The sequence below is a fragment of the Sorex fumeus genome, unplaced genomic scaffold (assembly GCF_029834395.1).
Source record: "Sorex fumeus unplaced genomic scaffold, SorFum_2.1 ptg000006l, whole genome shotgun sequence".
Classification (NCBI taxonomy): domain Eukaryota; kingdom Metazoa; phylum Chordata; class Mammalia; order Eulipotyphla; family Soricidae; genus Sorex; species Sorex fumeus.
In genome coordinates this window covers 4,701,290-4,718,411 of record NW_026606063.1, presented here as the reverse complement: position 1 = coordinate 4,718,411, position 17,122 = coordinate 4,701,290, and the positions used below count along the sequence as shown (strand labels likewise).

General features: G+C 51.9%; 1 protein-coding gene across 2 annotated transcripts in view; it reads left to right on the top strand.

Moving 5' to 3' along the window:
• The window catches only part of BIRC6 (baculoviral IAP repeat containing 6), a 154,171-nt gene that overhangs the window by 20,809 nt on the left and 116,240 nt on the right, over positions 1–17,122 (top strand). For both annotated transcript variants that reach the window (XM_056128023.1, XM_056128017.1), the window contains exons 3-9: positions 377–514; positions 2,069–2,262; positions 5,454–5,565; positions 8,884–8,966; positions 12,419–12,641; positions 12,729–12,889; positions 15,174–15,232. In XM_056128023.1, the coding sequence (XP_055983998.1) occupies positions 377–514; positions 2,069–2,262; positions 5,454–5,565; positions 8,884–8,966; positions 12,419–12,641; positions 12,729–12,889; positions 15,174–15,232 (970 nt within the window). The remainder of the gene's footprint in view (positions 1–376; positions 515–2,068; positions 2,263–5,453; positions 5,566–8,883; positions 8,967–12,418; positions 12,642–12,728; positions 12,890–15,173; positions 15,233–17,122) is intronic.

The window sequence follows — 17,122 nt, the reverse complement described above, 5'->3', positions numbered from 1 at the left end:
GGGATTTTCCCTCCGCCTTTTGCTCGCGGTTTCAGCTTGCCCGCGGTTTCTGTCTCGGTTTGGTTAGTAATAGCAGCCCCGTCTTCGCTGCCTGGCACCCGTCTAGACATCCTGCTGGCGGTTTCGTCCCCGGTGTTATTTGGAATGTGTCGCTTTTGACTTGATCTCCTGACGTGTAGCAGCCCTTTAAACCATTGTTTTTAGAGGAATATTAGTTTTTTTAAATGGTTGTTTCAAGCTGTTAAAAATGCCGAAGCAGACGGTATGCTTTCCTGTAGTCTTTGTTGGGGCCTTGCCATTACAAGCCACGACACCTGAGTAGAAACGGCGTTTGTCATCTTTGATATGTTTTGTTTTCTGTCACTTTTTTCTTCAGGCACAACAACTTTTATCCGCATGTTTAGAAAAGATCGATATTTCTAGTACGGAAGGTTACGATTTGTTCATCACGCAGCTCAAAGACGGTTTGAAAAACACATCTCACGAGACTGCAGCGAACCACAAAGTCGCGAAGGTAGGAGCCACGGCACGGCACCCTGACTGGGACCGGCAGACAGACGGAGCATCCTTGGCCTTTCTTGGTCTCCTCTTCCCCTAACTCCCGACACACATTCCAGAGGGTTTTTTTCCCCTCTTAAAAGTGTGTTCATGAGTCACTTAAAGTTAGATAGTTTTACTGAAGTTCACGGAAAGGTTTTTGCTTCATTTTCCTCAAAGCTTCTGTACTTGGTGTTCCTATTGGTCAAGAAGCTGATGACAGACTTTTTAAGGTTTTGAGCTGGGAAATGGACCATGGTTTTGTAAATGGGGTTAATTTGGGCTTTCTTTGCGAAGAAGCCAGACTGTGGGGGATGGTGCTTTGGATTGACTTTGTTTTGTCTTCTGTGTTTGGGCCACACCCAGCTGTGCTCTGGGCTGTGCTCCTGGCTCTGCCACTCCCCAAGGCAAAGGCCCAGCCACTGCTCCATCCCTGCCCACTGTGCTACCCCGCCCGCCTTACTAAAGGAACAAACTGACCCGAGGCTGCTCGAGTTCTCCCCCTGCCTTTTATTTATGTATTTTTTAATATTTTTTATTTTTTGTAATTTTATTTATTGAATCACCGTGAGAGCAGTTCCAAAGCTTTCGGGTTTAAGTCTCGGTCATACAATGATGAAATACCCGTCCCTTCACCAGTCCCCATTCTCCACCCCCCAAAACCCTAGTATCCCCATCCCACGCCCTCCCCCTACCTGTGGGGCAGATGATTTCCACAGTACTCTCGCTCTACTTTGATCACATTCAATAGTTTGACACCAGACCCACCATTATTATTTGGGATTTTACCCCAACACTCAGATTTGCTGAAAGGGCAACAGTCGACAATTTGTTTTCTATTGCTGGTTATGGATAACATATGATGTCGCATGACTGCAGTAGTGGGTGCGTGATTTTGAAATTCTGAAATTTTAAAACTTAAATCTGGAGGGATTTCTGCCAAAACCTGCTGGGTTCTGAGATTCGTTTCTGAGTCTCTGGGATCGTGGCCGTTAAGCAGCTTGATCAGGAGCCAGAAAGGCCGTTTATGGGCGGCGACTCGGGGTGGCATTGGGATGGGGAGGAAAGGGCCAGCTCCACCCCCATCCTGTGAGGCCCCGCGTGTCTAGTCACTGAGGGCCCAAACCCGACTGCCCAGTGGCCTGTGGAGGTCTCCCCCACCTTTTATTTATTTATTAATTTATTTAATTTTATTTTTGCTTTTTTTTTTTGGGGAGTCACACCCGGCGATGCACAGGAGTTACTCCTGGTTCATGCACTCAGGAATCACTCCTGGCAGTGCTTGGGGGACTATATGGGATGCTGGGAATCGAACCTGGGTCGGCCGAGTGTAAGGCAAACGCCCTACCCGCTGTGCTATTGCTCCAGCCCCTCCCCCACCTTTTAAAGGGAGAAGTGGGACCGTCTTCACCCCACTCACTGCTGCCGGATGAGTGTGTGGGGAAAGAGTGTTTTGTTTCGTCATCTGCCTTTCCTGTCCTGGGCCAGACCCTCGGTTGGTTTCCCGTGCTGACGCCCCTCTTTCTTGCAGTGGGCCACAGTGACATTTCATCTTCCTCACCACGTGCTGAAGTCCGTCGCCAGTGCCATTGTGAACGAACTCAAGAAAATCAACCAGAACGTTGCTGCCTTGCCTGTGGCGTCCTCAGTGATGGACAGACTGTCCTACCTCCTGCCCAGCGCGCGGCCAGAGCTCGGGGTGGGGCCGGGCCGCTCCGTGGACAGGTAGCACTGCGCTTGGCACGATGGGCCATGACCTCGGGAGCGAGGAGGCCTCTCGGGATTAGGCTTGAAATATGAGCAAAATGTGAATGGATTAAAAGGACTTCAAGGGGTCAGAGAGATAGGGTGTGATTTTTTTTTTTGGTCACACCCATCGACACTCAGGGGTCCTCCTGGCTCTGCACTCAGGAATTACCCCTGGCGGTGCTTGGGGGACCCTATGGGATGCTGGAGATGCTCGGGGGACCCTCTGGGATGCCGGGGATCGAACCCGGGTTGGCCACGTGCAAGGCAAACACCCTGTCTGCTGTCCTATCGCTCCGGCCGCTAGGGTGTGATTCTTGAGCTCAGAACCAGGGTAAGCCCTGAGCACGGCCAGGTGTGACCACCAAACCACAGGGAAAAAAAGCAGTCCGCCGAAAGTCAAAATAAGTCTTGACTTATTTTGAAATACTGAAAGTGGATTGGTATCCTTAGGCGTGGTTTTAGGGCCTGGAAGATGCGTCTCTCCGTTTTGGGCCGCACCCAAAACAGTATTTGCAGCTGTCACGCTCTGCTCTGGGTCACCCCGGGGCTCTATGGCGGGGGGCTGGGGGGGACCCCCCACCCTGCCCCGCCGCTGTGGGGGTCCCCAGCACCCGCCTACCTGCCCCTCCGATTCCAAGAGCCCCACGCTGCTTCCATGTATTGTCATGTCCGTGTTTGCCCCCGTGACGGTGGCCAGTTGGAAACCATCCCAAAGCCTGTCTCAGAGCCACGAAGTCTTGATGTTTCCATTGATAGGAATCCTGAATCCCTATACTTCCTGGACTGTGTTTATGGGTAGCATAGTAAAGGCACTATTGGTGAATTCCTGATTTTTTTTTTGCAAGGGTTTGGGTTACACCCAGCTGTGCTCAGGGATCACTCCAGGCAGTGCTTGGGGGATCAAACTCCGTCCTCCCTGCTGTACTGTTGCTCAGGCCCCTGATACGTTTACTTTTAAATTCTGTTACCTTAGTGGCTCTTATATTAGTTTGCAGTCCTTGTTTATTTCTCGGTAAAAGGCCCTCCCGTTGATCGTCGATTTGCTCGAGCGGGCCCAGTAACGTCTCCATTGGAGACTTTGTTGTTACTGTGTCTGGCATATCCAATACTCTCGGTAGCTTGCCGGGCTCCCCGAGAGGGGCGGAGGAATCGAACTCGGGTTGGCCATGTTGGCCGCTTGTAAGGCGAACGCCCTACCCGCTGTGCTATCGCTCCAGCCCATTTCTCGGTAAACTAGTTGTATTTTCCGAAATGATTTTATTATATAAATACCTTGTGCTAACATTTGGGAAATCTTTTAAAAATTCCAAATATTGGTATCTTTTGGCCTGGAGCAATAGCACAGCGGGTAGGGCATTTGCTTTGCACGCGGCCCACCCGGGTTCGATTTGTCCGTCCCTCTCGGAGACCCCGGCCAGCTACGGAGAGTATCCCGCCCGCATGGCAAAGCCTGGCAAGCTCCCTGTGGGCGTATTCGATATGCCAAACACAGTAACCACAAGTCTTGCGATGGAGACCTTACTGGTGCCCGTCCAGCAAATCTTTATTGTTATCTTTTGGGCAGATACAGACTTTATTCAAAAAAATTTTTCTTGAGGCACCACGGTGTATGAAGTTGTTCATAATCCAGTTGTTTCAGGCTGAGTGTTCAACCACATTCCCCCACCAGGGTCCCCCCTCGCTCGCTCCACCGTAAGAGACTTTATTTTGCATCAGAATAACTGTGCGGTGATGTGTGCTCTGCCGTCTTCTAAATATTCTTCGGAATTTGTCTGGAGCGGGAGAAGAAGAATGTGTGCCTCGATGTGTTTCTTGTCTGAGTTGAGCCTATTTTGAGATTCTAGAACAGCCCTCCAGAGCTATTTTCTCTGCCAACAGCCGCAGAGTTGCTAAAGAAAGTCGCTGCAGTCTGTGGGAAACGCTCTATTTGGGGCCCAGCTCCTGGAGCCTGTGCTCTGGAGGTGGGAAGCGTCCCCAGTGCTGGTTCTGAGGGAGCCTCTGGAGTTTCTCTCCCCGTGAATCCGGGAACCCGAGTAGGCGGCGTGAGTCTGAATTGGCCTGAATTGGTGCAGGTGTGGATGGGTGGGGCGGTGGGCGGGCTTCTGGAGGCAGCTGCAGCCCCTACGGAGTGTTTTCTGAGCCCCCGCCACTTTGCGTTTGCTGCCGTCTAGGTAGAGCTTAAGGCCCAGCCTTCACCCCACACTGCACTGTTTCCGGAAATTACGTGGTCAGCTGGAGGAGGAGCTGAAGGAACAGCCCCCCCCCCCAAGTCTCTGGCAGGCCTTAGTGTTGGGGGTTTCCCCTGCCTGCTCTCACGTACTCCTCTGTTCTGTCTTTTGGGCCCTACCTGGCTTGCTCAGGGATTACCCCTGGCGGTGCTGGGGGGGGGGGGCGGCGCGGCTTGGGGTGCCAGGAATTGAGCCTGGGCCCGCCACGTGCAAGGCCTTCACCCTACCACTGGGCTGTTGTCCCTGTCTGTTGTTGATCGGAGCAGAGAAGCTGGGCTGGCCTTGGCTTTTCTACTTACTGAAGCCGTTGAAACTCTTTTTTTCTGATTTTGGTGTGGTTCCTTAAAAACACGAACGCTAGTCCTCTGTTGCAGGTTCACTATGAGTAGTGGGGAACGCCCAGTGATACTTAGGGGTTACTCCAGGCGCCGCTAGGGGCGTCGTGTGGGATAACGGGGACCGAACCCGAGTTGGCCACCTGCACGGCAAGTGTCTTACCTCCTGGACTATCCCTCTGGCCTGGCCAGTACGTGAAGATTTCCCTTTTGGTTATTCCCCAAAGAATACAGCTTGCCCAGAAAAGGAACATCTCCGAAAACAGAACAGAAAATGCGTTGTTTCTACTTTAAAAAAAAAACTTCGGAAAAAATCCTCTCTCGATTTGGGTGCGAGATAAAATCCCTGCAAAAGCCCCGGCGCCTCTGGTTATGGTTCAAGATGTGCCCACCTTAGTGTGGGCCGCGAGGCTGCTGCCCCCGGCGCCTGCCTGGGAACTGCAGCCGCCGCCTCCCCAGGGAAAGTCTCCCGAAGGGATCGTTCTAATTGAGCTTGATCATTGGACAATCCCCAGTTGGTGGACATTTTTTCCTTGTTGCGTTAACAAGGCCCATCACTCTAACTCCCCGGCTTGTTCTCTTAACTTCTTCTGTTTCCTTTCAGATCGCTGATGTACAGTGAGGCCAACAGACGGGAGACATTCACCTCATGGCCTCACGTGGGCTACAGATGGGCCCAGCCAGACCCTATGGCTCAAGCTGGATTTTATCATCAGGTAAAAGATCATCGAAAACATTGTCGGCACGCGTTTGTGACTCTGGTAGAGTCGTCAGCATTTACTTTCGTTTTTAAAAACTTGTTATCGGGGACTGGCTGGAGCTATAACACAGTGGGAGGGCGTTTGCCTTGCATGTGGCTGACTCGGGTTCAATTCCCTGCATCCCTTATGGTCCCCCGAGCACCACCAGGAGTGATTCCTGAGTGCAGAGCCAGGAGGAACTCCCAGCATTGCTGGGTGTGAGCCATCAACCAAACCAAAACACAACAGAACATGTGATTCGACCTGGCTCTGTATTTGTGTGTAGTATCTTATGTGAGTTTTATTTTGGTTCTTACTCTGTTGATCAAAATGCTGTTTCCTGTGTCAGGTGTTATACAGGAAAAGAAAAAAAAAATTCAAAGTGTTTAAAAGCCAGGATAATGTTTTGTAACTATTTTTTCGGACGGCCTCCACGTCTCTAGCTATCAAAAGCATCACATACACACCACATACACACATTATCTCCTTTCTACGTGATACTCTTTCTAGACATGTGCTCTTGGTTCATGAATTCTACATTCCGGACACCATAGTAGGTATTCAGTTTTTATTTATTTTTTTTAATTAATTTATTTTTAATTTTTATCGGTGAGACACCATGAGGTACAGTTGTAGACTTACACATTTTTGTGCTTGGGTGTCAGTTATACAGTGATCAGGTATTCAGTTTTTAGATGTCTAAAAGCAAAACATTGCAGATACTTGGGAAATCCTTTCTTTTTCTTGGTGCCGGTAACGGAGCCCAGAGCCGCGTGCGTGTGGAGTTGATGCCCGCACCCCCGCCCTGTCCCCACCGCAGGGTATTGGCTTTCACTTAGCGAGGGGACCCCTCCTGGGAGCTGCTGTGGGCCCAGGTGCTGGGCCTGGCTCTGGGGCCTTGCGCCCTTTGGGCTGTTCCCACCGCGCTGCCTGGGAACGGGACTTTGGAAGGGGTACTCGGCACCAGTGCTCGGCCCTGGCAGGACGGTGATGCCGCCGGGGCTGTGTCGCCGGCTGTGTCCTAACCGCCAGCCGGCTCGGTCCGGGAAGGTTTCCTTTCCTAGGGAGATGCATTTCCCAAACAGTGGACGATTTTCTTGTTAATTATGCTAGAAAGTACTAGGGAGCTCATTGCAGTGCAGAGGTGGGTGGGTGGGTGCCCTGCCTGCAGCGCTGAGGAGATGGAGTTTATAGTGGGGAGAGTGGGTACAGCCTTGTTCCGGACCGGAGAGAGGGTCTGGGGCAAGGATGAGTGCGGCAAAAAGAAATGAAAATGGGACCGCACCAAGAGCGTCACGATCTAAAAGTACAAGGAAGTGAAGGAAGACCCTTTTTTTGGGGGGTGGCTTTTTGGGTCACACCTAGCGGTGCTCAGCATTGACTCCTGGCTCTGCACTCAGGAATGACTCCCGGCGGTGCTCGGGGGACCCTATGGGATGCTGGGAATCGAACCTGGGTCTGCCGCGTGCAAGGCGAATGTCTTCCCTGCTGAAGTACTGGTCTGGCCCCAGGAAAGTGCATTTATGTAGCCAGAGCGTGCTAATGACCAGAAACTTAAAATGAGTAGCATGGACGGTTTCAGCTCAAGAATCTGATTCTTAGATGTCGCTGTTTTAGAAATCCGCTAAACTTTGAAATCGTCCAAGTTCCCGTTCTATAGAGTCTGGGGAGTGTGGCTGGGGTGATAGTCCCGTCAGTGGAGAATTGCCCAGGCACGGGCCCTGGCGCCCAGGCGGTCGCCCACGCTCCTGGGCACTGCTCCTGAGCACTGCTGGGGGTGGCCCAAAAGCTCAACAAAACACCGGGGCTGGGGGTGAGTTTTCCCGTATGACCCTCAGCGTATCAACTAAACTTAAATCAGAACCCCCATGCGTGTTTGAATATTGTGCAAGAAGCTTGTCCGAATTGCAGTTGCAGGAGCTTGGTGTGGGGTGGGGAGAGGAATGGCTTTGGGGGGGTCAAGCGTCCGTGTTCCCCGCGGCTGGCCCTGAGGGGACCCCCGTGTGTCACGGATCCATCCTGCAAGTATCCCCCAGAGTCCTGTCCCGCCCCCCCCAGCCCCGCCCCCAAAAGCATAGCTTGGAGACTAATACTGGAAACGCCGACGTGCTTGGGGTTGGGGCTGGAGTGCAGGGGCTTTGAGGCCCGGCACCCCCTGGGATACCCTGAGCCTGCCAGGAGGGATCGCGGAGGGCAGAGCGGGAGTAAGCCCCAGCCCGACCAGATGTGCGTCCCCCCAGCCCCTGCGAAAAAAAAATATTAGGAATATTGATATTTTTCTAACTCAGTGGTTGAATTTGAAGTATTTTGTTATTTGGTGTCATTTCCATAAAATAGTACACTAAGTGATGCCTTGTAGTTTTTCAATTATTTTTTTAATGTATTTCATCTTTGCAAAAGAAATCTAATCACGGTTTTAATATCTTAATATCTGAATTATTTAATAAATATGTCAAGAGCACTAAAAATGTAATTTAGCTTTCAGAGATCTTTCAGTTCTGGCTTTGATGTGTTATTTCAGATACATACATATTGATGCAAAGCATTATGCTTATTTATAGCACTGTCCTCCCGTCGTTCATCGATTTGCTCGAGTGGGCACCAGTAACAGCTCCATTGTGAGACTTGGAGCTTACTGTTTTTGGCATATCGAATATGTCATGGGAAGCTTGCCAGTCTCTGCCCTGCGGGCGAGATACTCTCGGTAGCTTGCCGGGCTCTCCGAGAGGGGCGGAGGAATATTTTACTATATTTAAAATAATTTGAAGACACTATGTCACATTGAGTCTCTGTGTGCCTCCAGTTTTAACTTATTGGTTATTTTCTGATTAACATTTTTATTTTCTGGCCCACACGTGGCTGTGCTTGGGGCTCACTCCTGGCTCTGTGCTCAATGATCATTCCTGGCTCTGTGCTCAGGGCTCACTCCTGGCTCTGTGCTCGGGGCTCACTCCTGGCTCTGTGCTCGGGGCTCACTCCTGGCTCTGTGCTCGGGGCTCACTCCTGGCTCAGTGCTCAGGGATCTCGCCTGGCCCTGTGCTCAGGGCTCACTCCTGGCGGGACTCAGTGAGCTGTACGTGGTGATGGTGATTGAATCCGGGTGGATGCATTGAAGACAAGTGGCTTACCAGCTTCTCTGTCTCTTGGTTCTGAACAGTCTTTTTTTTTAAATTAGCAACTATATTAACATGTGAGATTTCATTATATATTGGGTGCCTAGATGTCTCTGCTGGTTGCGTTTGCCAGTGTGGAGCCGCGGCGGCACTGACCCCTTTGCTTCTGTGCCCGCTGCAGCCCGCGTCCTCGGGAGACGACCGTGCCATGTGCTTCACCTGCAGCGTGTGTCTCGTGTGCTGGGAACCCACCGACGAGCCCTGGTGAGTGTCGCCGTGACGGTGCTCGGCAGCTGTCCGGTTTCCGCGTGCTCTGGTCTTGCCGCCTTGTCCGTTCCTTCGTCGGTCCGCTGGCCTGAGAGACGCAAGGTCTCCTCGGCTTCAGGATCTTTCGAGGGAGCGGCCCCAAGGAGGGAGTCGGTCCTGACTGGAGACGGGCGGAGGTGACCGGGATGGGCGTCCCCAGCCGCCCCTGGCTGCGTGGGCAGGCCGGCGGAGCGTCCTGGAGGAGGCTGGACCAGGTGCTGGCTCGCCTTTCTTTCCCTTTTTTTCTGGCGGTGCTCAGAGCTTGCTCCTGCCAGGACGTGGGGGGCCGCCCGGGGTTCTGGGACGGCCAACCGCAAGGCAGGTGCGTTGCCTGTTGGACCGTCGCTCCAGCCCCTGGATTTCTGTTTGAATTTTGTTTTAGTTTTTTTTTTTGCTTTTTGGGTCACACCCGGCAATGCACAGGGGTTACTCCTGGCTCATGCACTCAGGAATGACTCCTGGTGTTGCTCAGGGGACCCTATGGGGTGCTGGGAGTCGAACGCGGGTCGACCGTGTGCAAGGCAAACGCCCTACCCGCTGTGCTGTTGCTCCAGCCCCAACCCATTTAATTTTTTGTTTTTTCTTTTTTCTTTCTAAAAGACAATGGAAAGAAAAATTTGTAGAATCGCATGTGACTAGTCAGATGCCAGCGTTTGTTTGCAAAGATTTTATTTCTGGGGTTTTGGAGTTGGGGCTGGACCCGTCTGGCTCTGAGCCTGGGACCCGTCTAGTTCTCGGGGTCAGACTCGCTCCTCCTCCCGCCCTCGGAGTGGCTGTCAGACCTGCCCCCCCGTTGCCCTTATTTCGGTTTGATTTTTTTGTTTTTGCTTTCTATTATTAAATCATTGTGATCGCAGAGTTTCTGGGTTACTCCTGGTTGGGTTTCAGGAGTCAGTGTCCTGGTACCCGTCCCTTCCTGGCGTCCCCTGCCCTGCCCTCCCCTCCCCCACTACCCTCAGTTTCCCTCACATCCACCAGCCTGCCTCTGGGGAGGCGCTGCGGCTGGCTTGGCTTTGTGTGTGCGTGTGTTTGGTTTCGGGGCCACGACCGGCGATGCTCAGGGCTTACTCCTGGCTCTGTGGGGCAAAGCCCTTGTGAAGGGTAAAGCCGCAGCTGTAGGTTGTCCCGGGTTCATCTATGAGCACAGAGACGTACGGGCAGGAGAACATGAAATCTTCACCCCTGGACTAGTAGGTTTTGTATGTCTAGTGTCTCTTGACCCTGGAAATACGAAAATAAATTTTGGTTTCAGAAGATTCCTGTTAGGTGAGTGTCGTACTAATGCCCAAGTGATGCCTGATACTCAATGGCTGGTGAATAGGCAGGGAGAATAAAATAGAAGCGCTCCAAGGGGAAGTAGGTTGGACGGAGGAAGTTTGAGTGTTCGAGTAGATTTTGCTGCCAGTATTTGGGAAGATTCCTCACGTCTTTGAATGAGTCTTAACCCGAGTTTCTAATGTGAGACTTCAGGCAAAATCATTCAGCGTTTTGTTTTTCAGCAAGCATTTATGTGAAAGGAACAGTCACTAGATCACAACTGGACGTTGCAAAGAATATCTTCCTCAGGGTATCCGAGAAGAAATTCTAAGAAGTTGCTTTCGTTATACTCCGCGGAGCTTTTAATGATAAGCAGTGGCATTTACTGAGGTTTCACTGTGTGTTGTTTGAGTTCTGGCCACTGACGTGTGCAGATTTTGTTTAAATAGCTTTCTGGTATCTGGGGCACATAAAGTATATTTGCTTGTACAAGGAGATGCTTAATACCTATTTGCATATGCACCGTTTGTGTAACGATCCCCACCGTTGAGCCAGTTACACATCCCTTGCTGGAGATGGACACTGCACGGAGAAAAGATGGGAGATGCAAACCAGTGGAGGGCCCTTTTCTCATCCTCTCCCTCCTTCTTGCGGGGCAGTGGGGCAGACGGGCCCTGCGCCCAGGAATTTCCTGCGTGAACGCCGGATCCACCCGAGCAGGGCATGTGCCGGCCGGTCCGCTAGCCCCTGCCTCTGTGCTGTGCGAGCTCCATGTTTTGGAGCCATGGCCGGGCGCTCAGGACTTGCTTCTGGCCCCGAGCTCAGGGGTCCCCTCTGAGTGGACTCGGGGATCCGTGCGCGGTGCCAGAGGTCGGGCTCGTGTAGGCTTGTGCAGGGCAAGCGGCTGCCCGCTGTGCTCTGACTCTGGCCCCATAAAGAATCTCAGGATGAAGCCGAGAGGAGATATTCAGACCCCCAGGAGACCAGGGAATACCAGACTTTCAGTGAACAGCTACCAGGACTTCCGAGAATTTTAATAATTCAATATATCTGTGTGTTACACTTAGCATTCATTTCGCAGTTCGTCTGGGTCTGACTTTCTGAGCAGTTGAGCCAGAGCTGCTAGTCAAGTGAATGGTTGAACATGTTGGAGTAAAAATTTTTGTAATGGGGCCGGAGCGATAGCACAGCGGGTAGGGCGTTTGCCTTGCATGCGGCTGACCCGGGTTCGATTCCCAGCATCCCATATCGTCCCCTGAGCACCGCCACGGGTAATTCCTCAGTGCAGAGCCAGGAGTAACTCCTATGCATCGCTGGGTGTGACCCAAAAAGCAAAAAAAAAAAAAATTTTTTTTTTTTGTAATAGCACAACGGTCCGAAAAGCTTGTTTGGGGCCCGAGAGAGAGTACAGCTGGGGTAGGGGCAGGAAGCCTGCTTGGGATGCGGCCAGCCCTGGGCCCACCATGCAGGTACCCACCCCTGCCAAAGAAAGAGTTCTTAAATGTCGTGGAAGTCATTCTGAGATCTGTGCAGTGATAAGCCGGGTGAATCTGAGGCAGAAAAATCCTTACCCTGGCAACAAACTCTCCTGGCAGAAACCGTAGTCACCTTCCGGGGGAAAAATTCCACATGGGTCTTGTAGACTTTCTTTAAATTCTTTTTTGCGGGGTCACACCTTGCCATGCACAGGGGTTACTCCTGGCTCTGCACTCAGGAATTACTCCTGGCGGTGCTCGGGGGACCATATGGGATGCTGGGAATTGAACCCGGGTTGGCCATGTGCAAGGCAAACGTCCTACCCACTGTCCTGTCGCCATTTTTTAAAAAGGCAATAGATACTTATCATTTTTCTTATTAAAACAGTGCAACCTTTTTCTTTTTTTTTTTATTTCGAATTTTAATTTAAATGGAGGCCTCTCCATACCCCCGTCTCCCTCGTTCCCCCGCAAGGAAAGGCCCTGATTCCTCTTCATCTTCCTTTTTCCCCTGGCAGGGGTGAGGGGTCTGATCCGTTATTTGAGCCCTTTCAAAAAATAACCTGTAAAATTTGTCTTGTGTTTAAAGAGGATTCCGAAGTTCTGTGTGACGTACTTGACGTACAAACCCAGCGGCTTTGCTCTTCCGTTAACGTCTCGCCCTCACCCCGCGCCCAGGTCTGAGCACGAGAGACACTCCCCCAACTGCCCGTTCGTGAAGGGCGAGCACACGCAGAACGTGCCGCTGTCTGTCACCCTCGCCACCAGCCCCGCGCAGTTCCCCTGCGCGGACGGGACAGACCGGATCGCTTGCTTCGGGTCTGGGAGCTGCCCGCACTTCCTCGCCGCGGCCACGAAACGGGGCAAGATCTGCGTGTGGGACGTCTCCAAGCTGATGAAGGTGGGCGTCCGTCCCGAGCAGCAGGCCGGCAGCGGGAACAGAGTCGGGTGTGAGCTTAACGGTGTTGGCGGCCTTTCCTTCCTTCAGGTGCACTTAAAGTTCGAAATCAACGCGTATGACCCAGCAATAGTCCAGCAGCTCATTCTGGCCGGAGAACCGAGCTCTGCCGTCGAGTCCCGGAGACCGACCCTGGCGTGGCTGGAAGACTCTTCGAGCTGCTCAGATATTCCAAAATTGGAAGGAGATAGGTATGCGAGCCCGGCGCGGTGTTGGGAGGTATCTGCTTCCCCAGGGATGTGTTCCTCTTGGAGCCTGAAGCGGCCAAAAGCCATACTGGTCAGGAGATGAAGATAGTAAATGGTTAGAAATGGGAAGGAGCTATGTAATTGATTTAAAAAACGAAACCCAAACCAAACGCTTTCATTGTGCAGGTGACTAACCCAGGCTCTTTTGAGGGTTAAGCCCAGGTGCACCCCAGCCTTGGTTTGTGACTTGGTCTTCTCCTTCCTGGAGGGGAAAATTACTTGAAATTGCCACAGTCTTTCGGTGGACTTCTATTCTGCCTTGTTCTATGCAGTTGGAAACCATCGCCCTTTTGAAACGGTTCCATTAAGGAGACCCCGTCCTGGCCATTTCGCCTTCTGCCAAGTGGTTCCGGTTTTGCCTTTTTCCCCCACCGACACCTGAAACTAATGTGGAGTAACCTGTGCTTGCTCTGAGTGACTGATTGTGGTTGGTGTGTCAGCCGTCAGCGAGAGGGAGGCGTGCTGTTTGCTGCCGTAGGAGCAGGCTGGTGAAGTCGGGGTGCTGGTTTCTCCCCCTTTCAGTTTGCCTGGGTGTGGGTCGCTCTGTTCGACTCATGCGGGCGCGAGGGAGTCGGAGTCTGGTCCCACTTCACGCCGCCGTCACTCTGAACTGGGCCGGGATCCCGGGACAGCCTTTGCCGTTTTCCCACACGTCGGGAACTGCCCCGACACCCTCCTGGCAGCCAGGGCTTGGCTCGGCTGGTGCAGCGGGCGGCGTGCAGGCGTCCCCACGCCCAGGAGAGGCTGCGGGGTGGGTCTGCTCTCTGCTACCTTGGGGTTCTCATGTTACTCCCCAGCCCCTCCTTTCTTTTCCTTTGGGGTGGGCGGGAGTTTCCCCGTCAGGGGCCTCGGCTGCACCCAGCCTGGCCTGGCTGGCGGGTCCCCTGGAGTCGGGCGCCAGCTGCACGGCGGGTACCCGTGTCCATTCTCCCCCGGGAATCCGTGCACAGGCTTGTTAAGCAACCCGGTGGGAAACCCACAGCCTTCGGATTGGGGCAGTTCCTCCTCCTTTCTCGTCCTTCTTGTGAGGGTCTGTGAAAACCACTGTCCGGCCGATGACTGTGAACGCTGAACACGGTGGATCACGAAGCTTCCGGGTCATTCCTGCTTACGGTTAATCCCTGAAGGGCCCGCGGGACAGTGGTGGGCTCGGCCTTTGACTATTTCCATGTGGGCTGTGGAGTCTGTGCACTCGGCGTCTGGTTGTCTAGGAATCAGTGGGCCGCGAAGGAGTCGGTGTCTCTGAAGGAACGCTGCTTTTGGGTTAGGACTTTGTCTCAGCTCTGCAGCTTAGGGACGCACTGTTGTGTTGTATCGTATCGAGATAAGCGTGCGTTCACGTCGCACCTGCACGCACTCCCAAGCGAAACGTGCGTTGCCGTTCGACATGTATGTCCTCTTCAGTGGTTGAACTGATGAGACGCGTGTGCTGGGGGTTGAGATGGGAGTCCCACTGCGTGCTTCGGGGAACTTCACTCTTCTCTAGGACAAGAGGCTGTACAAGGTATCTGTACTTAGTCATATATGTGTTTGCGTAGGTAGTAATCACATAGATAAACCTTTTTATTTACCCAAACCTTATTGTATCTTAGCAGGCCGCAGATCCCTAGAAATTCTGGCTGTACTACACCTACTTCTGATAATCATTTATTTTTGCATTTTGGGTCACGCCCCCCGGCGATGCACAGGGGTTACTCTGGCCCTGCACTCAGGAGTTACTCCTGGCGGTGCTCAGGGGACCATATGGGATGCTGGGGATCGAACCCGGGTCGGCCGCGTGCAAGGCAAACGCCCTCCCGGCTGTGCTCTCTGTCCAGCCCCGATTTCTGATAATTATTTAACGTTTTAGCATGATTCCTTTTTCGCATCGTCAGATTTGGTCTCAGACTTCAAGCTTGTTTTATTAGTTGCGTAGTGCTCACGTTGACCTTTCAAAGCAACGGCAGCTTTTCCCTCACATGCTCCCCTCCTCCCCTCCTCCCCTCCGGCCCGGCTCCTTCCCTTCCCCGGCCTCCCCTTTCTTCCCTTTCCCCTTTGGGGCCACACCCAGCAGTGCTCAGGGCTCCCCTTGGCTCTGCACAGCCGTCACTCCTGGCAGGGGTGGGGGCCGGCTGGGTGCGGGGCTCGACTCCAGGTCGTCGGCGTGCAGTCCTTCCCCTCCAGCCCAGCGTGTGCTCTTTGCTTGAAAATTTAAGTTGATCTTTCACGTTTTGTCTCTTATTTTAAGTGATGATTTACTGGAGGATTCGGACAGTGAGGAGCATTCCAGATCAGATTCTGTGACAGGTATGTAAAGGTGTTTATTTTCTTCCAGTTCTCGCATTTGCATAGACTTTCATATTGGAATTTCTTACTGTGAGCTCTTGTTTTCATCTAGATGTATAAACATGTACGTTAAAGATCTTGAATTAGTAGAATCATGAGCTCAGAGACCTTAAATCGACAGGTTTACTCTTGGTTCCGGTGTCAGGGCATCGATGGCGAGTGCTCACCATGTGTTCACGTGTTAGCAGGCTGTGTACTACTTGAAAAGGCAGCATCTAACTTCGGCTTTCTTATTCCCCAACGAAAACAGGTGGATCAAGAATGCTAAATTATTGTTAGACGTTGATAATAAGCAGCGAGTAATGTTGATTTGGTCGGCATCTTAAGGTGAAATTAAGGTGGAGTTTGCTTTATTTCTATTTACCCTGGTTTTTGGGCCACAGCCAGGGGCTGTTCAGGCCCTGCACTCAGAAATCTCTCCTGGCCATCTTCAGGGGGATCCTACGGGATGTGGGGATCTGCTCGGCTGCCTGCAAGCAAACACCCTACCCACTTTCCTTTTTCTCTGGCCCTTTATTTAATTGAAAACACTTTTTAAATTGAGTCACTATGTGTGGCCCTTTATTTTTAAGTATAGTATTTATACACAGTGTTTATCGTTAGTCTCAGATTTGTTTTTGCTTTTGACCGTAGCTGGCGGTGCTAAGAGCTAGGAGCACAGTGCTCAGGGGTGACGACTGGCAGACTGAGGGTACCATGGGGGTACCGAGGATTGAACTGGCCCCTCATCTCAAATAGTGTTAATAGCTCGGGGTTTAAGTACTGTCACTGTCAGGTTGAATTTTTGTAACACTTTCGTCTATTATTGCTTTGTTTTGGGGCCACAGCCAGTGTGCTCTGTGCTCAGGGATCACTCCTGGCAGCCTTGGAGGACCACGCGGGGTGCGGGGGGTCAAAGCTGGACTGGCTGCATGGGCCGAGCGCTTTGGTCCGTCTTGCTGTTTCTGCCTTTCGTTTCTGCCTCTTGGATCTTTTTCACTTTTCCTACTTTAGCTCTGTTTACGCCTCACTGTCCTCCCGTTGTTCATCAGATTTGCTCGAGCGGGCCCAGTAACGTCTTCATCATGAGACTTGTTACTGTGTTTGGCATCTCGAATACGTCACGGGGAGCTTGCCAGGCTCTGCCGTGTGGGTGAGATACTCACACCTCAGTGTCTAGAAAATCACTATAGATTTTTGTTAATGTATGATGGTTCATTTAGGACGGGATGTTCTTACATAGTTTGATAATGATTCTAATTCAAAATCTGAATTTTTTTTCCTTTGAGGGCTTATAAATAATTTGTAGTATGATACGTATCTCCTAAGCTAAGTCTTTTATGTTGAAACACTTGGGCGATTTAATGAAAGCTGGTTTCAGTGGGAGAGGTTTACTCTTCCTTAAAGTGCTTAAAGTAAATCATACGTGCTATTCCACAGCTTTTTTAAAAACAAAGATATTTTATTGACTCACTGTGAGATACACAAAATTGTTCAAGGTTGGGTTTCAGTCGTAGAACATTCCAGCACCCTTGCTGCCCCAGTGCGTTTTCCGCCACTAACACCCCCAGTTTCCCTCCCGCCACCCCCCCCCCCCCCCAACCTGCCTCTGTGGCAGGCACTGTCCTCCCTCCTCCCTCCCTCCTCTCCTCCCCTCCCTCCTTTCCTCTGTCTCTGTCTCTCTGTCTCACCCACCCCTCTTCTCTCCCCTTCTCCGCCCCTCTCTGCTAATTTTGGTTTTGGATCTTACCAGCTATAGGGGTACACTACTTAGGATGTTGGTCACTCCTGGTTCTGTGTTCGGGACTCACTCCTGTTCTGTGCTCAGCGATAACACCTCTCTTGGTGGTTAGGGGTCTCTTCCTGGCTCTG